This window comes from Lytechinus variegatus, chromosome 3, assembly GCF_018143015.1.
Source record: "Lytechinus variegatus isolate NC3 chromosome 3, Lvar_3.0, whole genome shotgun sequence".
In the NCBI taxonomy this organism is placed as follows: Eukaryota; Metazoa; Echinodermata; class Echinoidea; order Temnopleuroida; family Toxopneustidae; genus Lytechinus; species Lytechinus variegatus.
This window is the reverse complement of record NC_054742.1, coordinates 66,440,873-66,467,113: the sequence shown is the minus strand read 5'-3', so window position 1 is coordinate 66,467,113 and position 26,241 is coordinate 66,440,873. Positions and strand designations below refer to the sequence as shown.

General features: G+C 34.5%; 1 protein-coding gene across 2 annotated transcripts in view; it reads left to right on the top strand.

The window, feature by feature from the left end:
- LOC121411716 (solute carrier family 26 member 6-like) overlaps nt 1–26,009 on the top strand; it is a 46,085-nt gene extending 20,076 nt beyond the window's left edge. For both annotated transcript variants that reach the window (XM_041604547.1, XM_041604548.1), the window contains exons 3-16: nt 6,682–6,792; nt 8,418–8,692; nt 9,705–9,869; nt 12,634–12,786; nt 14,094–14,176; nt 14,816–14,966; nt 15,953–16,066; nt 17,038–17,115; nt 17,657–17,752; nt 21,967–22,143; nt 22,664–22,885; nt 23,450–23,717; nt 24,373–24,488; nt 25,168–26,009. In XM_041604547.1, coding sequence (XP_041460481.1) covers nt 6,682–6,792; nt 8,418–8,692; nt 9,705–9,869; nt 12,634–12,786; nt 14,094–14,176; nt 14,816–14,966; nt 15,953–16,066; nt 17,038–17,115; nt 17,657–17,752; nt 21,967–22,143; nt 22,664–22,885; nt 23,450–23,717; nt 24,373–24,488; nt 25,168–25,284 — 2,126 coding nt within the window. In that variant the 3' untranslated portion in view covers nt 25,285–26,009. The remainder of the gene's footprint in view (nt 1–6,681; nt 6,793–8,417; nt 8,693–9,704; nt 9,870–12,633; nt 12,787–14,093; nt 14,177–14,815; nt 14,967–15,952; nt 16,067–17,037; nt 17,116–17,656; nt 17,753–21,966; nt 22,144–22,663; nt 22,886–23,449; nt 23,718–24,372; nt 24,489–25,167) is intronic.
- The last annotated feature ends 232 nt before the right edge of the window (nt 26,010–26,241 follow it).

The following is a 26,241-nucleotide window of genomic DNA, read 5'->3' as shown; positions in this document are numbered from 1 at the left end:
GACCAAGTCCATTTTGAGATAACTTGGCGACAAGAAAATCCGTAAAAATAAAGAAAGAAATAAAAAGAAAATTCTGACGAAATTAAGAGGTGATCTGTCAAAGACAGACCACCTAATAAGAAACATATCTTCATAAAAAATTGACACTTTGGGCTTCCCATAATTTTAGCACAGAGTTAGACCATGGTCTATTAAAGTTAGACCTGAATTCAGAATATGGGCCATTGTATCTAATCCTATTTTTGTCATCTATAAAAATAGTCTTATTAATTTTTTAATAATGCAAACATGAAATGCTGTAATAGATGCATTTTAAAAGGTGATTGTGCAGTTCATGAGTATCAAAAGTCAATTAAATGCAATAGATTTCCTGACCACAATTCTTGACAGGCTTTAATTTCTTGTTTTGACTTTTTTGCAGACAATCCAAAAGTTGACCTCTTCTTCCTGGGTCAAACACAATAATCTGCAATAAATACAATATGCTGCACAGAAACCAGATTTCTTTCTCTTTTTTTTTTAATTTTGATTTGTGAGTCTATAAAAAATTTATTACACACCCTTAATAGACCATTTGATCAAGAGACAAAATAACAATTGTCCCAATTGAACCAATTAATATCAGCAATCGGGTATACAGTACAAGTATCGCTATTATTCTATTCAGATGAAATTATATTGGTGATATGTATTGAAATCTGGAGATTATACTAGCAGCTCTACTTTTAGTGAACCAAGTGCATATATAAATATAAATCATTTAAATCATTTGTACTTTGAGGCTATTGAATGTGATTAACTGTACAATTAAGTTTACTATATCATATATGTACATGTATAAAGAAGGTTTTTCAAGGCTGAATGTGCCAATGACTAGATGTACAAATGTACAGTTTATTATTAAAGGGGTGTTCCTGACTGTTCCTGACTGAAAATGTTCATAGACTAGTACGTGTAGATAGAGTAGAATTCACTGAGCAAAATGCTGAAAATTTCATCAAAATCGGATAACAAATAAAATTTTAAAGTTAAGCAACATTTTGTTAAAAACAGTCGTCATGAAAATTCATTAGGTGGGCTGATGATGTCACATCTCCACTTGTTCTTTTGTATTTTATTACATGAAAATAGGTTTATTCAAATTTTTTCCTCCAAGAACTAGAAAAAAATGGATGGACAACTGATTAAGTGCATTACATGTAGATATTTATTGCTGCAACTTATTTTATTATAAGAGAGACATATTATTCACGCAAGTATGAAATAATGAAAAATTATGATTTTATGTAATAACATAAGAAAACGGAAAGTGGAGATGTGACATCATCAGCCCACCTAATGAATATTCATGACGACTGTTTTCACAAAATATTGCTAAACTTTAAACGTCAATAACTTTATTATTTGTTAGCCGATTTTGATGAAATTTTCTGTATTTTGCTCAGTGAATTCTACTCTTTCTATCAGGCTAAAAAACATTTTCAGTCCGGACGACCCCTTTAAAAGCATGGACCTACATGTAGGTCCATGGTTAGAGTAGCACAAATCCTTTTTGTACCTTGTATGTGTATGTCTACGTGTATTATCAATATTTGAACAGTTGTTATGTCTATATTCTTGAGACCTGTGTTCAGATGTCAAGGCCTACATATCAGACATTACAGGGAATAATCTTCCTGGTATCACATCCATCACAATTTGCTCCAAATAATTTTATGACCGCTACACAAAATTTCACTTGTGTACATGTAGCTATTTTTACATAGAACTGTACAGAACATACACAGTTGAAAGCTTTTCTCTAGCAACCACAAATACTGATTAAATTTGAGAAGAAATATTATTCCCTGCATTATCATTTTAGAATTTTATGTTTATTTTTTTGCAGTCCTTAAAGAGATGCTCCGGGCTGAAATAGTTTCTATGTAAATAAATACATGTAGAGTAGATTTCACCAAGTAAAATGCTGAAAATTTCATCAAAATCGGACAACAAATAATAAAGTTATTGAATTTTAATATTTTGTGAAAACAGTTATATGCACAGCATCATGAATGTTCATTCGGTGGGCTGATGATACAGTATCACATCCCCACTTTCCTTTTTTCTTATTTTATTTACTACATGAAATCATAATTGTTTCATTTCTCCATACAATGTTTGAATAATATGTCTCCCTTAATATGTTGCAGCAATGAATACATGATGTATCTAATTCACTGAAAAGAAAAAAAAAGAATAATAAACCTAATTTCATATAATGAAATACTAAAGAACAAGAGGATATGGCATCAGTTTCCTCAATGAATATTCATGAAGATATGCCTAGAACTATTACTGGAATAGTGCAACTCTTCAAAATGCAATAGCTTTGTTAATAATCCTTGTCCGATTTTGATAAAAATTTTCACTGTTTTGTTTGATTTTTCTTTATATGTTTATTATTTTCAGCCTGGAGATCCTTTTAAATTTTATATTTCTATAGCAAGGCTACTGTTTGAAAGGGCATATTTCTACATGTATATGACAGCACACAAATGGCCATAAGTAGAAATGGTGCCCAAAATATCTTTGGCCTGTGAGGGCATTGACGTCAGTCTGCATGGTCTTTATAGGTGGCCTTGGATTAATCTTATCCCATTTTTTTTTATAATTTACCATTTTTATTAATAATAAAATGTTTATGAACAACAAACAGATGCCAGAAAGGCAGAACATGATCATACAATGCAGAACTCTTTACTAAAGCTGTAGATTGGCTCCAATAACTGTGGCTGTACAGTATTTAATCTGGGAATTTGACCCCCCCCAAAAAAAAAAAAAAACACAAGAAACACAAGATAAATAAAATAATAAAATAAATGAAATAAATAAATAAATGAATATAAATACATAAATAAATAATAATAATGAAATAAAATGAATGAAATAAAAATGAATTAATAATAATAATACATAAAAAATAAATAAGGTGAATAGATAATTAGACAAAGAAAATCAAATAGAATAAAATGAAATAAACTTAAATAATAATTTAAAAAATGAATAATGTGAGAAAAATCAAGCACGCATCATCAAATTTGGATGTAAAGTAAGGTAGTCATAACTTTCTTTGATTGATAAAATTCAGAGCTTGAAGAAAATTTGGCTTTTAAAGTTTATCATCAGACACATCATACTCTCTTCTATAAGAAAAATTGAGTCCATGGAGGAGCTGTTCGCATGTGACATCACAAATTAAAAACTTTACACATTCATAACACTTATTCTTTTATTGTTTTCATCAAACCATCACCAATATTATTCTCTATTTTTTTTCCTGCTTTATTAAAATCAATTTATCTTCAGGTTTAACTTCCAGATAGTCTACGGGTTAGGAATTGTAACGTCTGAAAACCATATGATGAACTTGAAGAATCTATAATTACCAATGCTATATGTATATATAAAATATACAGGATCTATTTTATTACTAGAGGGAAGTAGTTGATGAGTCGTAATGATCTCATTCAATCCATATTACAAGTCACTTGGGAAGCTAGTTAGTTTGCTAAGCACAAGTACTTGAGATTTCTCATCAATTGACACCCAACAAGTCACCTGGGAGTTTTATTGATTTTGATTGATTAAAATAGTATTTGTCTATTGGCACCATACAGGTTGATAAAACTGTTTTGTGATCTTTATTTTGATTGATGAAATACATTGTAGTAAAAGAAAAAGTAAAAAATTAGTACTGTGCAGTTTACATGAATGAACTTCATGCATCACTTGTTTATACATGTACATGTAGGAAGTTTTAATCAGGGACTATTCAATTAGGTGATAATTGTACCCCTCTCCAACCCCAAGGTGCAAAGTTTGAACATTTTTAGTAGGATCGACAGGTACATGTTTGGTTTGAAGTACATGTAGCATGCTGGCACATACATGTACATTTACCTTGGTTTTTATACAGTGCATTGAATGTCTGAAGTAGAAGACTGGATTTACATTAATTATTTATTGTAACTGGTCAGATTATCATTTAGTTTGCTGTAAAAAAAAAAAAACCTCTTGAGGAAGGTAGTCTGAATTTGCGGCCGAAAGTCCTCCCTCAATGACTTGTATACATTTGTAAAAGATCTCTCTCTCATTCATGTTGTTGTTTTAGCTTATACAGCGTGTATCATTCAGTAGTGAATATTTGCACCAGCATAATTTGTGGTAATTTTTATATAACCTTTTTTGTACTTACATGTAAAGGGATAGTCCGGGCTGAAAATATTAATATCTTAATACATATCTATAGAGTAGAATTCACTGAGCAAAATGCAGAAAAAAATTTCATCAAAACCGGATAATAAAGAATAGAGTTATTGAAGTTTAAAGTTTAGCAATATTTTGTGAAAACAGTTGTCATGAATATTCATTTGGTGGGCTGATGATGTCACATCCCCACTTTCAGTTTGCTTATGTTATTACATAAAATCATAAGCTTTTCATTATTTCATACTTGTGTGAATAATATGTCTCCCTTATAATGTAAGTTGCAGCAATAAATATCTAATGCACTAAATCAGTTGTCAATCCAATTTTTTTAGTTCTTGGATGGAAAAATTGGAATAAACCTAATTTCATATTCAATACAAAAGAACAATTGGGGATGCGACATCATCAGCCCACCTAATGAATATTCATGAAGACTGTTTTCACAAAATATTGCTAAAATTAAAAATTCAATAAATTTGTTATTTGTTTTCCGATTTTGATGAAATTTTTTTGCATTTTGCTCAGTGAATTTTACTCTATTTATTATTAAAGCTATAAATACTCTCAGCCTGGACCATCCCTTCAAATCAATTCAGTAAAGAAGGTACATGTATAGCGCTGCATTATTTGTGCAATTTTGGGAGAATCACAACAGACTGTCATCACAAATCATTAAACCACTTTTATAGGTATGGTCAGTTCCCCTATGTCTGCGCGGTCTCCCAAGTCTGCGCACCCGCGTATCTGCGCGATTCTAGTAAAAGAAGATACGCAACGAGCATGAACCTTACACATGCAATACAGACAGGTATTCATAAAAAAATCCGGCTAAAAAAGGTGGAAAAATAATGAATTCAGGGCATTTCATTTGACGGCCTCAAAATGCAGTCTTTGTCATCAAAATCCCCGAATCATGTGCAAAGTGAATGAGTGCGCAGACATGGGGTACCATTGTTTTTTTCAATCTGAAAATGACTTCCCTAGGTTTTTTCAAGAAAATCCTATATTTTCTTTCATTTTTTGATGAGAAATTTGGTACACTTACTCTTACTAATATAAGGAACTTTATCAACTGAAAGATTTTTTGAAATAAGAAGATATTCATGTTAATTCTGAGCTCAAATTGTTAGGTGCGCAGACTTGGGGCCCACCATCATACAACAAGTCATGCTAGTCTTGTGTGAAGACCCACTTGTTAATCAAAGTCGAAATCACGGTCAGTGTGAAAAAAAAAGATTTGGGAGAAGAATTTAAGATTTATTTTTCAATCAAGGTTGAGTACCCTTTAAATATTACAAAAATACCAATGTTGCATGTATGTAAGTATGTGTTTCCCTTGTTTTTAGTGAACATCAACGTACATGTAATATACATGTATGTCTCCAATTTGTTTTATAGTGCAGATATTTTTTTGTATTTGTATTGAACATGTTTACCCAAGTAAAGTTGTTTTCTTGATTTATAGGATAGACCAGCAGTTAACCCCATTCACTTGTTTATATAGAGCTGATACCACCATATTGACACTAACCTCAATGTACACAATTTTAAAGATCTTTGATTAAGATTTCTGAATATTTATTTGTCTATTTGTTTTGCTCCATATGTCATTTTTAGTTTTACCCTATTTTGCTGTTATTGTTAAATAAATTTAATGCCATTACATGTCAGTATGTATCTACACTATGTGAAGTTTGTTATGACCCACTAGTGAGTTTGCATTCAATAACATATTTTTAAGTACATACCCTGTATTTTTGTCTTTGTATTTTTTTATTGCACAGACATATTGCATTCCAACACAGATTTACTCATTTAAAAAAGGGGGCATGTACATGTAGATCATTTGCCATATTGCATTTGATTGATTTTAAATGAATTTTTCTTTTTAATTGCCATTATTTATTGATATGAGACGACTTGTACTCAGACAAGTACTGAAAAAGGATGTCACGGGTGTAACAGAAATACAAAATATAGCCCTTTATTTTTCACAGGTTTTATAAACACGTGAAGTAATTTCTTGGATGGCACAAAATCAAGTTGAGCTTAAAAAACACATGTTATCTCGCAAATTGGTGTTGATGTGTTTTTTATCACATGGGACATTTGAGAGGAAAAAAATGAAGCAAACCTACAACTACATAAACTATTGAGTAGAGTCACTCATATTCATTTATTATTCTAAAAAAAATAAGTTCTTTTGCAAATTGGTGTTGATATGTTTTATATCACATGGGAGAGCAAAAAGAAGCAAACCTACAACTACATAAACTATTGAGTAGAGTCACTCTTATTCATTTATTATTCTCAGATGTTTTTGCCTGTGCAGTGATTTTCATGCTCTTTAAAGTTTTCTTGTTTTGATTTCGCAAATTATATACACCTTTCAATTAAAGCATCACTTCTTTTTTTTCTCCTGATTTGTAGGTATGGCACATGCAATTTTAGCAGATGTTAGCCCTATATATGGATTGTACACATCATTTTTTCCTGCCATCGTTTACGCCATATTTGGCACCAGTAGACAACTCAGTATAGGTAAGTCCAAAATGTGTGATCCAACAATTCATCTTACAAACATACTTGAAAGATTAACAGATGTTACAGAAAAGCTGGAAAAAAATCAGCTATCATATTGTTTTCATGATATTTAGAAAGAATATAATGAAAATGGTCCACTGCAAATGGTGCAAATGTCGTCACAAACAGATTACTGCTTTTTGCTATTTTGCTGACAGCTTGGATGTACATGTAGTCCTATTTTATGTAGATGCTTATCAACATGTTTGTCTACTGCGTGTGACCTGTGCAAGAATTGAGTTTGATATTGTCATTTTTTATTCCAATGCTTTATACAACAAATGGCAGTCCTATGGGGTTTATCATATTTGTGTACATTACTTTTTCCCTTTCTATTCTCATGATAAATGAATGAATGAATTTGTGAAATATAAACGAGTCTTTATTTTTTAAATGGAAAAAAGAAGTGTCATTTGTGTTTTAAGTTGGGTCAAGCAGTAAAATAAAATCATCCTTATTAGCTTAAAGAGAAATTCCAGTAGTTGCAGTAAACACTGATTTCATGAGAAAGTCTGTAAAACAAGGCTTAATTGTCAGTATATCATCGAGGATCTAGATCTGGTACAGTTACATTAACTGAACTTTGTGAAATCTTGAAATCTACGCTGAAAAATGTTCACACCGAAGATCCCCAACACAGATAAGCGCACGTGGGACAATGTATAATTATTGCTTAGGGCGTCGGGCCCGACGCCCTACCCGATTCCTGTGCTTATTTGCTGATTTCTCAGCAATTACACAATTTCTTCCAGAATTCTTTGGCACATGCGTTTTATCTATACAAACAGACACTTTGGTGGTCATTTCATTGGATTCTGTACGAACTCATTTTGATATCGTTACCAAAACTAGCATTTACCTTTAAGAAATCATGTTGGCAGATTTTAAAAGTAATTGTTATTTGATAGAGAAAGGAAGGTAGTGATTCTTATTGTGATAAAATGCAACATTTATTTAGTGCTTGATACAAATATTTAAGGGTTGCATATTGAATGGGAGGAAATCATGATAAATGAAGCATGTAATTACCTGTGCATAATGTAACAGAAGGGCGATTCCATACGTGTTGTATGGGACATTTTGACAACAATTTCTAGTATCCTAGCCGAATGCTTGAGCCAATGAAACATTCTTTTTGTCAATGATAAAGCTATAGTGGGTAGTCATGTGAAAAACTAATAACCAACACAAAAAAAATTGATTTTGGGTAAATTATACGTGAAAATGTGTCATACGGGACGCAGAAATGTCCTGTACGACACGCAACATTTTAAGCTCTAATTCAACTATGGACAACATATTTTTGTCGGGTGTCATTTTTTTGCATTTCTACCCAGTAGTACTCTAATATTACCACAAAGCAAATTGAAGTTCTTCTTTTGTTTGGACAGCAGGTTGAAGAATGTTGTGAAAATGGCTGATTTTTCTAGCATGGAAACGCCCAGAAGTAGACTGAGATTGAACAGTATTTAGAACCTTTATATATTTGTTTGAATATGTTCATGTACAATGTATCAAAGACACATATGCAATGATTATTAATGTCATTGTTTTTGACGTGTTGGATTACAATTTTCATCCAGGTACCTTTGCTGTTGTGAGCATCATGTCGGGTCAGGCAATAGACAAGGTGATGGAGGTCATTAAACAAGAAAGGAACCAAGCTGTTACCATGCCAACCACATCACCTTACACAGTGGCCCCTGGTGGAGCCGTGAACTCCAGTTTAGGGGGTTACTCCCCCACGGAAGAGGGGGGAGTAGGAGGAGGGGGCACGGCCATGTTTGCTCCGGGTGAGGAAGCCATCCTGAGGGCAGAGATTGGAGCTCTTCTGGCCATGATCGTTGGGCTCATCCAGGTAAGTTTGTGAGGATAACTAGATGAGAATAGAGAATTTTAGAAGAGGAATTAATGATTTTCAGGAAGAGAGGAGAATTTGGTATTTGAATGGAAAGGCAAGGGCAGAATTATAGAGGAAAAAAATGAAGGAAGGTATGAACACGATAACAGAGAAGTAGAAAGGAAGGAAATAAGATTGGATTGGACCAAGGACTATGTTAAAGGGGAACTCCTAATATGTTTCATGAAGCATCTTGTCAGTGATTTTCAAATACAAGTTTACTCTGAGCCAATCAGATGTATGGATTTTAGTAGCTTATAACAAATAGTCTATGAAAATCACTGACTATTTGTTTTGTGAAATGCTCCCTGGTGGCTTTTTTATAGACAGCCTCACGTAATGCATGTTCTCAATAGGTGGTTTCAGACCGCCTCGAAGTTCGTCAGTTCCAGGTATTCTCTGATCGGGAAATTTACCCCGATCAGAAAATACCAGGTATTTTGGTAATGTGAAAGCAAACTACGCGTAATTTCCCCGAAAGAAAATACCCGCTAAATAGTAGGTACTTGGCGAAATTACGAGAACTTTCGCGGGGATTTTTCCAAGGTCGCAGGTATTTTGGCAATGTGAAAGCAAATTACGGGAACTTTTAGCCCAGCGTGTCGTTGGGCGCGGCGGCGTGTGGGTGGCTGCTGGGCTAGTAAATTTGAATCTCACGCCTTGCTGCCTGCTTATCAGACCATACTGCACATGCTCGTAACTTCGGGAACTTATCCCGAAGGGTATGTTTCAGGGCGGTGTGAATGCAGGAATAATTAATGGGTATTTTTTAGCCAAAAAACGTTCTCGTAATTTAACAGGGATTCTTGTGATCGAGGCGGTTTGAAACCACCTAATGGGGTAAAATGTTCAGGAAAAACCTGACTTGTGGTGTTTATGGACAGGTGGTCCTTCTACAGGTGGCTGCAAAACAATGTTTGATTATTTGATCTCCTGTTTTGTTTTTCTCTCTTTCTCTCCTCCCGTACAGGTTGCAATGAGTGTTCTCAGGTTAGGGTTTGTAACCTGCTACCTAGCCGATCCCCTTGTGAGAGGATTTACTACCGGTGCTGCATTTCATGTCTTCACGAGCCAGTTTAACAAACTCTTCGGCGTCCCCGTCCCCAGGCACTCCGGGATATTTGCTCTCCCAAAAGTAAGTTGAAAATGAAATTCCTCTGAGAATGATTCTCTAATTCATATCTAAGTATTACAGCCTCTCTTGTATTTTGGTAAATGCCCCCCCCCAAAAAAAAAAATGTTTCTCACTATTGCAGTTATACATGGGTACCTTAAAATAGTGGATGATATGAAATAAAAAGATGTTTTGATGGATATGCATGTGAATGTGCAATATTTTTTTTGTAGACTCATTATTTACCCAGTATATTTGTATGGATATATTTTTCACAATGAAATGATTAACACTTTGAAATTAATTAGCACCATCATTCTAAAATGACGATAACAGAAATTTGATAAAGATTTACATGCACCCCTCAGTTCATGCATGATCCTATTTTCCAACTATGTGTAGATGCAATCTGACTGTACTCTTGTCCTATGTGTTTCCCTTATTAGTGGTGATAGAAGATTACTGTTTTTGATGTCAAACATGTAGCTGACGTCTTCTGTGTAACTTTGGGTCCGGAATGTTTACATAATCAATATTCAATTTGAACTTGAGTGCTGCTTCAATCTGCTGAATCATGCATTCAAATCAATATTAAGTTTTGCCCAAGAAAAAGAAAGTAATGTACTTTTCAGAAGTACTAAAGTGACATTGTACATATGTAGATAATTGCTTAGGTCATTTATTTATGTAGCATCTTAAGACGAAAGCTGTATCATGACGGATTCACTTAGTTTTAGATATCGTACAGATTTCAATTTCTTTTTTTTTATTCAAATGTTGAGATTATTTTTCAATTGCAATTCCATTCAAACTTTTTTTTCAAATTATAAACAACTTAATCTCAAGAAATACTAATAAATACAACCAAGCAAAAATAATACTATTAATTTTGCTCTAAAATAGTGAAAATTGTTCTTAAAATATTGTAAAAGGAAGAAATATACACATTTTTACAATATACTGGTAGTGATAGAAATGCAATGAAAACTTTAATTTGAGAAGAGAAGGTTCCCCAATGTGTGCCTGAGCAGTTGTACCCCACCTGTCAAGTGTTAAACTATTATCTTAACCATAGGACGTGAGCAGTGAGGTACCTGTCTAATAAATGGAGACATTCTTCATCAAGTTGTCATTTGTGCACATGCCTTAGTTTGTTATTGTGTAATATTTAGATTTATAAAGGCAAAGTCCTCCTCAACAAAAAGGCGATATCTATTGAAGGAAATTAAGCAAGAAAATACATGTAGTTAAGTGCTGATTGGATACTTTCTACTACAATATTTTATTATACATGTACTTCTGTATTGTATTATAGTGTTTTTGCCTTACAAAAGATTGAAAGGGAAATTTCTCCTCGACATAAAGGTGATTTTTGTAGGAGCAGAAAACCATAATAAATATATGTTGTTGAATTGGGGAAAAAATGTTTTCACAATATTTATAGAATTATGAGAAATTCTATTTTTTTTAGGATTTAAACATTTTAAAGAGGCAATAGAGAGTTTCCTGATATTTGATAGTGCATGGGAGACAAGCTTGCATCATCCATGTATATCACATATTTAATATTATGTTTTACTTCATTATCATAATTAAAAAAAAATTCCCCCCCCCCTTATCTGCAAAAATTTCACCAAACATTTTTTTCTAATTTTAGTACTGCAAATCAAGTCATTTTCTTGGAACATTGTCCCCCAGAGGAACCTTCGATGGTAATGGTAGTTCCTTGTCACATGTTCTGTCAGTTGTACCTACGTACACTGTACATGAACATGTTAATTTCCATCAACTGTTAATTGTTCCTGGGGTATAAGGGAATTATGTTAAGATAGTAGTCATATTAATATCTTGTTTATTGGCAATGCTTCAAATGAGTAAATGTGGGAGCGGTAGCAATTCTTTGTAGTAAAGGGGGAAAAAGTTGATGGGTTTCCCCAATCATGTCTTCAAGGTTTTGTTGCCAGCCATAGTTTAAAGGTTTGATATGTCAGATCGTCTTGTACATGAAGCCATTTCACAAGGAAGGGATAGGTATACTTATGTGAAATCACTCCAATTTTATATTGGGTTGGTACATGTATTGGAGTGTTGTGGCCCAGTGGATTAGTCTCCGGACTTTGAAACAGAGGGCCATTGGTTCAAATCCCAGCCATGGCGTAGTTTGCTTCAGCAAGAAATTTATCCACATTTTGCTGCACTCAACCCAGGTGAGGTGAATGGGTACCTGGCAGGAATTTATTCCTTGAAATGGAAGCTAGCTGCTTGAGCTACATGTACAGCCGGGTAAATAATATCCAAGTCCTTTTGAAGCGCATAGAGACATTATTTATAATGTGTTATGCGCTATACAAGAACTGACTATCATTAAAATGTATGAATAAGTAAACAACCATGCATGTTGGCTCGTTTGTAGAGCAGATACCTCATGTGAACCGGAGGCTGTGCAGAAATTCATTGTCGCCAAAGACTTTGAAAGTCAACCAGTTAATAATGATGCAAATTTTCTTATCTTTATGAAAACTTTAACATGATATCAAATTTCTAACCTTTAATCAGTGGTTTATTTAAAGTTTCAAATCTAATATCATTTTTGAAAATTTAATCCTCAAACTGTGTTTCTTTTGTGTATTTGTTAATTTCATTGTATTGTGCTGGTGACCAGTAGCATCCAGCGGGCGCCAGTCGACCAACTTGCTAGACCCAGGCCTAATTATTATCATTATTAAATTTAATCAACACACTTCACTCTTTACTTCATTTGTTGTATCTTCTTATTGATCCACAGACATATCGTGATTTCTTCCTCAACATACACCTAACCAATGTTGCCGCAATGATTAACAGTATACTGGGGATTCTATTCTTGGTGATAGTCAAAGAATTGCAAGATAAATTCAAAGACAAGATCAAATTTCCTCTTCCAATCGAGTTAGCAGTAGTAAGTATGATTGCCATTTTTTTAAAATCTCAGTGTATTGGATGATTATTATTGAGAATTTTGCCTACATATTGAGATTTTATTTTTAGTTGGTGCATTTGGAATCTATGACATCCTCTAGCAACACACATGTTTGGTTTCGGCCTTTTGTTGTCTGTGTTGGGTCAATATTTACATTAGCACAGCATCAAAATGAATATCAAACTGGTCTTTGGTTGAATCTCGCTTGATATTGAACTATCAATACACTGTACTGCATAATGGCCCATATTTGTAAGCTCAGATAAGGTACATGTACTTGTATGGGATCTATTCCTCCAACACCAATACAAGCATCAACACCAAATGAAATATGTAACCACTGTGTTTTATTGCTAAAAAGATGTGATGATCATGAAATGCGTCAATGGCAGACATCTTATGTGAAGAAAAAGAATGATCAGATATATATATATTGTTACCTTTGACTTTCTAGAGTCAGACATCATTCTTTAAATTGTTCTCAATATAAAAATATATTGCTATGTGAGTGCAAAAGTGAAATCAGTGTAGACTAATGTCCATGACAGATGAAAGTGTGTATTTATTACAGCTCTTGTACGAAAGTGGTTTTTAATATTCATGTTATTTGGGTTTTTCAAGATCGCACACCATGGCCCAGTCATATAAAGAGTTGCTATAGGTTTAAATCAAACTCAAATTATGATTGATCTTAAATTCCTATCTCTTATCTACACAGTTTGTTGATCAGTCGCAATTTGGGTTTGATGTATTGCAACTATTTGTAAGATAGAGCCCAGGGGTCTACATCAGAAAGAGATACTGTCTGCATGGGATTGGAATTGATGTATCATTGCCTTTACAGTTACAACCAGTGATACGATTGATTGCATCACAAAAATATTGAAGTGTCTTAAGGACCTAATAAGTAATGATTGGTGATTGGTGGTGATATTTTACCTGATTGCTAAGAAAACATAAATGCTTGTAAGCAAGCAACCAGAGGACCGACGGCTTAAGGTCCTCTCTGAAAGACCTGGTACTGAGGATTAATGCCTTACCAAAGGGCACTAGCGCACCAAGTGGGAATTGAACCGGGTCACCGGAATACGAATCCCCCGCTTTACCGACTGAGCTATCGTGCCTCCATGATTCTATTGTTATGTTGTATGGAATGTTCATCATCAACAACAAGATATTCTCTTGTACCAGTCACTTGAAAAAATGTTGTTGTTTTATCTCTATCTTTTCAAAAGTTAACAATTACCTTCATTCTTGGATGCATACATTTTTATATTTTACTTCAGATTATAGCATCAACGGCTGCTGCATATGCTGGAGATTTTAGTAATAGGTATGGGATGCCTATAGTTGGTGAAATATCTACCACGTAAGTACAGTGATTTTTTTTCTTCATATTTTACTGTGACCAATATGTAGAAACTATTATTCATAAGGCCAAGTCTACCTAACAGCAAATTGATTTGAATAAAAAGAGAGAATCAAGCCAGTGTCACTCTGAAAATGTTATATCAAGTAAGAAAGTGCTGCATAGTAACATATTGCTTTTGTGGCATGCAAATGCATGTAGATGTTAGACATGATGAAAAGAATTGAAGAACTAATGCTGGGAATCACTACACAGAATTGTTATTTAGATTGATTTGAAATAAAGATACATGTACAACCAACTGGCAAATTACTAAAATAAAGCATTTAATTTAGATGAATTATATCTAAACATATATGTTTGTAAGACCATTTGCTGGTACATATTTTCTATTATTATGAAAATACCTTTACGCACATTTAGTAACTCTAAATTCCTGCATAATCTTTCCTACAGATATTTTGGAAATTTCATTTGGTTTCTTTATAGTATGGTGATAAGATTAATATTTTTATCTGTCTTATCTGATCAGTGATCTTGAAAATTATGTTAATTTCAAATACCTGTATTTGAATTCGAATTCAAAGTCATCATACTTACATATTTTTACAATTTTTATCTTATTTCATATATATTCAGGTCGTTACCAGCGCCTATAATGCCTCCATTAAGGTATACAAGTATAATCATCAGTGACGCTTTTGTTATCGCCATCGTGGCTTTTTCAGTTTCTGTCTCCCTCTCTGTTATCTTTGCGAAGCGGAACAAATACGATGTGTCTTCAAACCAGGTATGTCTTTAACGATTATTATTAATGCTTATCTTACAGTGGGTGCCTCTGAATGGGATGCCAGAGATTATTCCACGAGTTAGTGCCAACATTGCAAGAATCATAGATGAGTGGAATACTGAACCAAATGAGAGGATTGTATTTGATATTCCTTGCTATAGAGCCATCCAATATAAGTATTATCTATTGCCCCAAAAAATTAAATTGATTGAGCAAATTATTTTACTTATCACACTAAGTTAATATGGCCCCTCTTCATAAATTCATTTTGATAATAAAAATGCGACTTGCATGTAGCTCTTTATGATACCATTTAGTAGCGCTGCACAGTGCATTGCCAGTGCGTTGTGTGTAAACATCTCTCCCATGTTTCAGGCTATGTTACAATGGAAAACACTCCGTCCCTAGGATAGGACGTTGAATAGAGAGGAGAGTCGCCATCTTTTTGCACGTTAAGAACCCACTAAGAGTAGGGGGAAACCCTGGTGTAGTGGTCCACCTGCACTCCCCCCAATCAGTTATATCGAGAGAAGAGACCTGCGGGTCATAGTGATTCAGTTCGCTTTTCGCTTCCCAGCACAGGTGATGCCAAACAAATAGTAAAATAAATAATATAATGCTTAATGCCTGCATTGTCTATTTCGTGCATTGGCACATGCTCTTGAGACCTTGCAATATTGTACCACATGAACAGCAAGAGCAGGTGTATCGTATAATAGACAAATAAAACATCATTTGTTTTATGAAATCACTGTTCTATATCCTGTCAATTGAAAAAAAATATAGAAAACAAATAGCTAAAGTAAAAAATATAAGTTAATGTCCCACAAATTCTTTTCCCAAAGCTCACTACTTTACAGTTGTCCTACCCTGGTGATATATTTTGCTGTGTATATAAAAGCAGCTGTTTGCTTTTCCTCCCGCAATGTGCCTTTATTGCAATATGACATTACCTTTATACACTAATACCCTTTCTTTTCCTCCAGGAGCTGCTTGGGTATGGATCCAGCAACGTACTCTCTTCATTCTTCCTCTGTTATCCATGCTCTGGCTCCCTCTCCAGGTCGCTCCTGCAGGATCTAGGTGGAGGAAAAACCCAGGTAATTATACTCCTTCATGTTTGACCTTAAATTTGAAAAGGGTTTGAGAGTGTCAATATTGGCCCTGTTTCTTTTTTAAGTCTTGTTGAGACTAAATTTGCAACCTATGTATTTTATAGCTTTACAATGCCACTTGATTTTGTTGGAAGACAAGTCATGCTAAAATGGCTCATGAATAAAAGATTTGTGTACAAATTCAATCAAAGTTGAAATTCATTAATGGTAACAAGTCATTGATGAAGATTCCCAAACAACAGTGATGAGGATTGTGATGAAGGTGACGATGATGATGATGGTGATGATGATGAATTGATGATGATGATGATGATGATGAAGATGGTGATGATGATGATGATGATGGTAATTGTGATGATGATGAAGATGAATGATGATGATGATGAAGAAGAAGATGATGAAGATGATCATGATGATGATCATGATGATGATGATCATGATGAAGATGATGATGATGATGATGATGAAGATGATGATGATGATGGTGATGAGATGATGATGGTGATGATGATGATGGTGATGGTGATGATGATGATGATGATGTGATGATGGTGATGATGATGGATGATGAGAAGATGATGAATAAGATGATGATGATGGTGTTGATGATGATGATGATGATGATGATGATGATGATGATGATGATGATGGTGATGATGATGATGATGATGAAGATGATGGTAATTGTGATGATTATGATGGTAGTGATGATGATGGTGGTAATTATGATTATGATGATTATGAAGATGATGATGTTCATAGTGCTGCTGGTGTTGATGATGATGAACAATGATGATGGCAATGTTGGTAATGGCGAAGACCATCCCTGTCATGGCAAGATCATACTTGAATCATCTTTACATAGCAATGCTAGTACCTCTCAAAAATGAGGAAGTAAAAAAAAACCTGTCAAAGAAATCACCCATATTTTAGTACATTTCTACTCATTTTTACAGATTGCTGGAATAGTGTCAACCGTCCCTATTCTACTTGTTTTATTTCTTCTCACCCAATTCTTCCAGTCTCTTCCCGTGGTAAGTTAATCCTTAAATAGCTTTATTATAACATTTTGTAAAGAAAAATAAGACACGAAATAAAAATTTCATCTTGCCACCTTCCTTTTTTTGTACACACTTTGAAGGGATTTTATTAATAGGAATATATTGATATCTAAGTTTTTTTTTATTATGCATATATTTGTCTTGAATTGAAATGGCTGGTCTTGTATGATAATATAAAATTGTCCATCTTTCCATATGCACTTCAATCTAAGATGAGTATATAGTGCTCTGATATGGCATTTGGTAAAATTGTGTTCAGTTATAATGATTGTTTTGAACTCCATTAAATAAAAAAGTACTTGTTAGACTTTTTTGAATGTGGAAGTGCACGAAACAGACATAATATTTCAGTACATTTCATCAGTCCTCTCTTCATGATGCTGTCTGTAGAGTAGATTTATTAGTCTGTAGATATGGCACACATGTAGGTCAAAAAATGTCCCTCTTTGTTTCATTGTTTTAACTGGTTCATGCCTTGTGAGATTTACGATGCATTGTTCTCTCCGTTTTGCAGGGGTGCTTGGCAGCCATTGTCGTTGTTGCTTTAAGGGGAATGTTTAGACAGTTTAAAGACATCAGAGATTTATGGCAGTTCTCCAGGATGGATTGTGTGAGTAGCCATGTACATTTCTTGCATGTTTTGGTCATAATTTGGTTATTACCCACTTGGTCTAATTCTTAGATCGTTTGTGCAGTTCAAAGGATCCTCTGCTTTCACAGATTCCATCCATCAAAACGTGTAGCCCCCATGCTCTGGAATAGCTTACCCCTGGAAGTTAGGAAAGCACCATCTGTGAACAACTTTAAATCAAAGCTCAAAACACATCTATTTAATTAAAGGGGAAGTTCACCCTGACAAAAAGTTTATTGTAAAAATAGCAGAAAAAATAATGAAAAATATTGCCGAAGGTTTGAGAAAAATTCATCAAATAATTAAAAAGTTATTAGAATTTCAATTATTTGATTTGTGACGTCATATGCGAGCAGCATTCCTACATAGCGAATGGTAAAAAATCAATGAAATGTCATTTTCTCAGAAAATTGAAAATGGTTTTCACTGTAACTTTTGTATATTAATAGACTAATCGTTTCACACCCGATAATGAAAAGAAAACAAAATTAAGTCATCAGGAACCATACAAAATTTGAAATTTATGCATTTTATATTACATAACACATGGGACAGCTGCTCGTTTATGACGTCACAAATCCAAAACTTTGAACTCTAATAACTTTCTTACACTTTAACGGATTTTCCTCAAACCTTCACCAATATTTTTTACTATTTTTTCTGCTATTTTACAAGAAAGTTTTCTTCAGGGTGAACTTCCCCTTTAATAATCATTTTAGGAGTCCCATAAAGCACAGTAGATTACATACTTAATGGAATAGTTTCTATGTTCTATAAAGTTTCCTTGAACGCTTTAGCCCCTATTAATATGGCGGCTCAGCTACAGCCGGGTAATAATATGATACCAATTATCAAAGCGCAGTAGAGTATATGCACATAGTAGCTGCGCTATATAAATGGACCTATTATTATTATTAAAGTTATATATTATTATTATCATACTTCTATGGCTAAATATATCGAGGATCCATAACATGAAGCTTATAGATTGATAGTAGAGCTGAGTTTTTTTGATTGAGTACATTCATCATAATGACCTATCAATCGTATGATCAAACTGAATGGTCAATCTCAAAGTTTTGTGTTACAGGCTCCTGGTACCCATTGCATAAAAATTACTATTATAGTAACTTTGCTATCCAATGGTAACACTGATCATCAGCCAATCAAAATCAAGGATTCCATGAAAGTTACCATTGGATGGCAAAGTTACCATAATAGAACCTTTTATGCAACAAAGCCCTGATGTATTTTGAGATTGGTCTTGCTGCCTTTCGTTACACTTAGCAGTTGGCCTGATAATTTCCTAATTAATTTGCATCACACTGGCAAACCCTTTTAGTTTCAATTGCCTTTGATACTGGTTGTTTCATCCAATCACCATTTGGTCTAATATATTTTGGTCTGATCTCTAGGTCATGTAACAAAAATCTTGACTGAATCTATTTGTCTGCTAATATTTTGGTTGTTTTATAGAGTTATCATAATCTGGTCCAGTTTTTTTTTCATCCCTGTTTTTGTTTGTGTATTAATTTGATTGTTTACATCTGGGGATTGACCTTTGAGGAGTAAAAACATTATTTTCTTATGAAAGCTTTTGATTCTGAAATTAAAACAGAGAATTCCGAGGGAAATTGACTTCACCTTTGTTCTACTTTTTGTCACCTTTTAGGGAAAATTTATGAACCTTATTTTGAGAGATAAATTAAAGTCGCATAATAACTCCATGGTGGTCCATAGAGGGTTTCAAATATCATTGCTTGAATGACAGAAGGTTGTATCTTACAAAGGAAAATGTTCAAGGGGGCAGTTTCATAAAGATGATTTGATGATTGTATGCTCTACTGGCAACCCACTTTGCCTAAATCTCCCGGGGTATTTTGATTCTTGTCATTCCCGGGGGGGGGCCAATGGCCCCCCCTTAAGATCTCGGCCGCCGATCGCGCAGAGCGACGCAAAAATTTGCACGCTGGTAGTGTGCGATGTAATCTACAAGGCTGTATGGTAAAAATTTTCCAAAATAATGAGATTTTATTTTATATGAATTAATTATGCTAATTTATGCATAAATCATACTTTTTGCTCTAATTCACTAAATAAAGCTCCTAGAATGCTAATTTTTGGAAAAAATTTTCTTTGTAGCATTCTTAACAATCGTAATTCAAAAAAACTTTGGTTTGGAAATAAATTTCTTATGTATTTTATTGTTTTATATGAATTTCTTATGTATTTCTTTGTTTTTTTACTTTTTTTTTTTGTTTTTTCAATGGAAATTGTTCCAGACATTATTCTGATCATAAACAAGGCAAAATTAATTAATTTTAATCAGTAAAAGTAGAAATAATGATACATTTTTGAATTTTTGCTAAATACGCAATTTGCATTGGATTTGTACATGAAATCACGTTTATGAGCAATTTTGGGTCTGACATGCACTTGCATAATGTTGCGTAATATCGTAACCGCGTACCCGGGCGTCACAAATTTTGTCTCAAAATTTGCGCGAGACTTGAATGTAAAAAGTCAGTGAGCTGCGAGGTGAAAAAATTTCGCGCAGCAGATATATCACGAAAATTGTTGAGGGGGGCCCATATGGCCCCCCCCGGAGAATTAGGGTTAATAAAGATGTTCATAAAGTATGCACTATTTTATGCTTGACTGGCAATCCATTGTACTATGATACCCCAAGTTTATCCTGTTTCAGTATAATGGGTTGGAACTTTCTCTAACTCTAATCAAATCTTGACTAATAAAGCGCTTTGCATTCAATTGCTGTTGAAAAAAATAGAATTTGATTTTAAAAATTGGATTTTAACGTTACCTGACTTTAATACAAATTATTAGGAATTTCAATTAGCAAAAGGAAGGGTCAACAGTCATGCTTGAGAGTTGTAACAGCTTTTTTGGGGATCCCACCCAAACTTTGTATTTAAATGCTTGGTAACAATAGAAATTTAAGTGGAAAGAATATCAGATTTTAGCTTTTGCTTAAAAGGGAATACAAATCTTTATGAATTGCATTAGCAGAATGAAGAGTCACCATTCATGTATGAAGGGTGTAATTTGCAAGTTGCATACAGTGTATGAAATAACGACCAGGAGAGTGTAAAATCATGGCTGTAATAAAGCTTTTGTTACATGAGAAATCCTTGCTTTTGGAATTGTGTCATGGCTTTATAATTTTTTTGTATTATTGAGAGCTAAGATTTAGACACTGTTTGAAAGATTAAAGATTTATTAAAGAATTTCCCCAAAATAATTTGACCTTTATGTTAATTTGTTAAATGAAGTTTAGCAACACTTTAATATGTAGGAGTAACAGGTTGGCATTATACATGTACAGGTCTAATAACATGTATTATTCAACATACTGTTATTAAACAGGAATTATTAATGTTTTAATTATCATGTGCAGATTTGAAAAAAATACATGTATATCAACCAACTCTTGAAATACTGTTGAGAACAAAATTCATCTAGGATCCCTTAAATCCTGGACTTTGGCCAAAAGTGACTTCCTTCTGTGCCTACATCATACCAGTTGTATAAGTTCATCATTGACCTTGTAATCTTATTTTTGGATCAGTCTGTGGCCTGTATTTGAGAAAGTGATAATGCCTGTCTGATTTATATTTTCCAAAAGCCAAATTAACACTTGATCTTGATCCAATTGAGGCACTTTTCCCCCAAAGAAAATGGAATTACCATCTTCCGTACATTACAGTTGCGTGCTACAACAATTCTGTCTTTATGTGTTAACTAGCAACTCGTAAAATATTTTTGTCTTTTGTCACTCCCCCCAAAAAAAAAAAATTGAAAGAGGATATGGAGAGTTTGGCTAAATTGAAGAAATAGTCATCAGCACCTCTTCTATTTTCAAATTCACTCTTTGTGCCCCATCTATTTTGACGTCTTGGTTCCGCCACTGTAAACCGATATGTAAACGACTACTTCACCTGGCTTCTGCTTCCTATGAAAAAGAAGTAACGCTCTCAAATTATCAAGGTTCATAAAAGTGAAATAAAATGGAGAGAAAATGGGGTCAGGCAAACAGAAAAGGTTTATTTTTTTAAATGGAATTACACTTCATGCAAAATATAGAATCATTAACAACCTTGAATATATGAACGAAATGACGTCATACTCACCTTTTCTTTCGGTCTCTTTGAAATTCATTTTCTTTGACATTACAGATGTTATGGCTAGTGACCTGTCTAGCAGTCATCATCTTGGGAGTTGATATCGGTCTAGGCGTTGGTGTAGCGGTGGCCATCTTCTCTGTTATTCTACGAACGCAGAGACCGAAATGCGGCATCATGGGTCACATTCCCAACACTGATATCTACCGTGACCTCAGCTACTATCAAGCGGTATGTGTGCCCTTCACAGCTTCAGTAGCCAGGGCCCTGTTACATTAAGCTTGTTATTGATTGCAAACCATTGGCTATTGTTGTAAGCTACTGAAATCGTCCCATTTAATTGGTTGAGAGAAGATTGATATCAGAATTGTAGCACATTCTAATTTTATGAAATTATATCTCCAGAATTCTTGGTTATTATCAAGGCAAATCTGTCGGCAGTAGTAATTTTTGCTGTTAATGCAAATCAATTATAATTGTTTATAACTTTTGGTGACATAAAAAATGTGATGATAAAAATAGAAACATTTTGCAAGAGTAATAATTGTGTTTAAATATGGTTTAGAGTAAAGATTGATAAGATGAACTTTATATTGCATTTCTGAACAATGCTTGGAAAACTTGTGTATTTAAGAAAAAATATATCCTTCTTAGAGAGTTGGGGAGGTAAGCTCTTAATTTTATTTTTTTCTCAGAAAGAAATAGAGCTATGAAGTTAAGAGTGCTAACAATATGCCCTTCTTTCTTATAGGCTGAAGAGCTTCCCGGTCTGAAGATCTTCCGTGTGAATGCCCCCATCTACTTTGCCAACGCTGAATATATTAAGATGAACATGTATTCAATAACTGGTGTCAATCCACTCAAGATCCTTCAAGAGAGAGAGAAGAAAGAAAAGGGGCTTGCAAAGGCTCAGGCCAAGTACAAGAAGACCAACGGTGTGGAAGAGATCCAGAATGGAGAAATTGCAATAGAGGTGAGTCCTAGGTGTTTGTTGAGGGTGGAAGTTCTTGCGTTGTGTGCAGGAATGACTGGCGTTTGTTCACAATGTGACTCAAGGAGGTGTTTAGGTATGTTTCTTTGGTCAAACTCTGAGAACAAAGCTCGGGTCAAGTGCAGGAAGACGAACGGTGTGGAAGAGATCCAGAATGGAGAAATTGTGATAGAGGTGAGCCCTAGATGTTTGTTAGGGTGGAAATTTGCATGTTTTGTGCAGGGATGATTGATATTGGTTCACAATGTGACTTCAATGTTCTTTTAGTCATGCTCTGAAACCAAATCTCAGGTCGTGAACAAGAACACAAACAGTGTGGAAGAGCTTCAGACTGGAGAAATTCCAATATAGGTGATTCCTAGGTGATGCTTAAGATGTTGTGGAATGATCAACATTGTTTGAAGTTCATCTTGTGAAAAACTTGAGGAAGTCTGTTGATTTCAAATTTTGAACATTGCCCCATAAGATGAAATTAACCTGGTTGTGGGATGATTCAATTTCAAGATGTTTACCATGCTTTTGACAAATATGCTCTCATCTCTTTAGTCCCACGAGATGACACCGCCCAACAACCACCCTGGTCAAAACCACGGAAACAACCACGAGATCACAGCGACCAATGCTGAACTCCTTGAAGCAGGTACTTCAAGTAGCCACCAAAGTGTAGAGGAAGTTGATCCCAACCTGGTGAAGACCATCATTCTAGACTTTGGAGCAGTCAGCTTTGTGGATGCTATGGGATTAAGCACCTTGAAAGTTATCGTGGCAGACTACGAGAAGGTGCAGGTCGATATCATCATGGCAAATTGCAGAGGTAAATGTTTGCTTTTCAGAAGTTGATAATGAAATTGGTGCACATGATTAAATTAATGAGGAACATGATGAAATTAAATGAGGAATTGATGAACTAGATACTTGAAAGTCAGTTTTATGCCCTTGGAATTCTATGAAAGACTTCATTTATTTACTGCCTTTTAAGTGAGTAGACTTAGACTAGTGGTTGTGTAATTCTCCTTTACTCATATATAATTCAGCACAATAAAGAATATTGTTTGTAAAGAGAGCAAGGTCAAATCTCCATATTCAGACTGGCAAACTTCTGAAGTGCACTCATGTACCTTTATAGTAGTGAGAAAGGCCTGGTCCCACGGCTGACGGACACAAAACATACTCATAATGGATACAGCGTACAAGCGAAATTTTAGGTGGCTCCATCCGTTTTCATCTGCTCCAGACAATAGACAAATTGGGCGTACAATGAAATCACGGTGGACCGATGCTCAATGAATATAGAGCGTATGAAACATTTCTGCAAAGAGTACACAACGGATACGTAACGTTTCCAAGATTCTTTTCCATTTTACATCCTCTCTGCATCCTTAGATACAGTAGGACCAAGCCTTAATAAAATTTTTTAAAAAAGGTGTTGAACTAATGATAGCCACTTTTCCTCGATCTCTTCTTCACAGGACCCATCAGAGCCCTTTTGTTCAAGAGTGGTTTCTTAGATCTGATAGGTCTGGACAAGATCTATGTCACTCTCCATGATGCCGTCCTTCAACACGTAGACAATGAACACGGTTTGGTAAGCACTATGTCATATCTAAAATTCATTCAGCTTTATTTCATGATGAGATCTTGCATCTAAGAGGGAGTGTTTGACGAAGCAATTAGTGAATTTCACTGACTGTTACAAGCTACTGAAATCCTGGCATCTGATTGGTGCAGGGCAAAGTTGTTTCATGAAATGCGCCCCAGAACATATGTAATAGTTGACATGGACAAATTCAAAATAATGTTTAATTCAAGAGCATGAAGTAGATGGAAAGGACATGGTATGACCTGGCAATTTTTTCTTGCAACAATTACTTTTGTCTTTTTCCTTTTAAGACATAGGTTTATGATAGGAGCATTTGAAGGTGTAGGATTAGGGATTAGCTTTACATGTAGGTCTCGTGTCAGTTTTTAACTTTGCTTTTCAAGCAGATTTCCTTTAAGTGACTGGATCAAATTTCATCAAACAAAAATTGTTACCGTCAAGCCATGCTTAGTTAGATCAATTTGTGCAAGGTGTAACTTTTCAACATATGTAGATTTTTTTAACAGGTGTAATTTTGTAAGGAAGTGATGACAATCTTTGAACAATATTTCTTTTTCTGTGGGACACTGTCAATTTGAATCTGCTATCCTGTGTCAGGAGGATGTATTATTTGAATAGACTAGCATTGACCATTCTTGTCTTTAATCTAATTTTCTATGTACAGCTGGCAAGTCCAAGTTGTCGCTTGGTTTCTGAACCTGGTGCTGTTGTCAAGTATCATCTCGCTGCCAACGAAGAACCAGAAAGACCACTCTCAGAAACTATTGATACAAATATTTGAAAATCCTTCCAAAGTACCAGCGATATCTTTATATTGTTGCAACTTGATAGAGACTTTCCCTGCGGTCAAATATCATCCTGTTGCCAGCAAGAATATGAAAAGTCAGTTTGCAGAATCTGTTGGTGCTGATGTTTGTATGTACCTTCCCAAAAAAATTTTTATTGTCATCAATGTAACTTATAGTGTACGTGTACCTTCCGAATGACCAGTATCTTGATATCATCAAAGAACATAAAAGATGTACCTGAAGACCACTATCAGAACAACTGATTTTGATATCTGACTACCTGCTGAATTACTAGATTTTTACCAAAGCTACTTGACAAGGACTTTCCAAAAGTCAAGTTTCATCTTGCTGCCCAGGAATAACGGGAAGGTTACCTTCAGAAACCTTTGACATTGATGTCAGGATAGCTTCCAAGAAGCCAAAGTGATCTGTATGATCTGCAACTCATAGAGATGTCCTAATGATTGTAGTATCATCTCACTATCAATGAAAATCTAGAAGGTTGCTTCTAGAAACCTTTGATGAAAATTATCAAAATCCCTTCAAAAACCATAGAAATCTGTATGTTAATGCAACTCGCAGATTACTTTGCCACAGACAAGAATCATCTTAATGCTAACAAAGAGCCATGGAGACAGCTGTCAAAAGCAATTGTCGCTAGGACCACGGTGATCCTTGCATTGAGGCAACTCCTAAATGTAGTGCACCTTCCCAATGATGTTGTCGAAGAACAAGCCACATCTGAACATCTTCCATTCAAAAGACCCAAGTGATCTTGATGCAACTCGTAGAGCACCTTCACCATGTTCAAGTTTCATCTCGATATCAGCAAAGAATAGGTGACATCTGAATACCTTCCGTTTTTCAAAAGACTCAATTGATCTTGATGCAACTCGTAGCATGTACTTTCTTATGGTCAAGTATCATCTCACTATCTATGAAGATCCTGA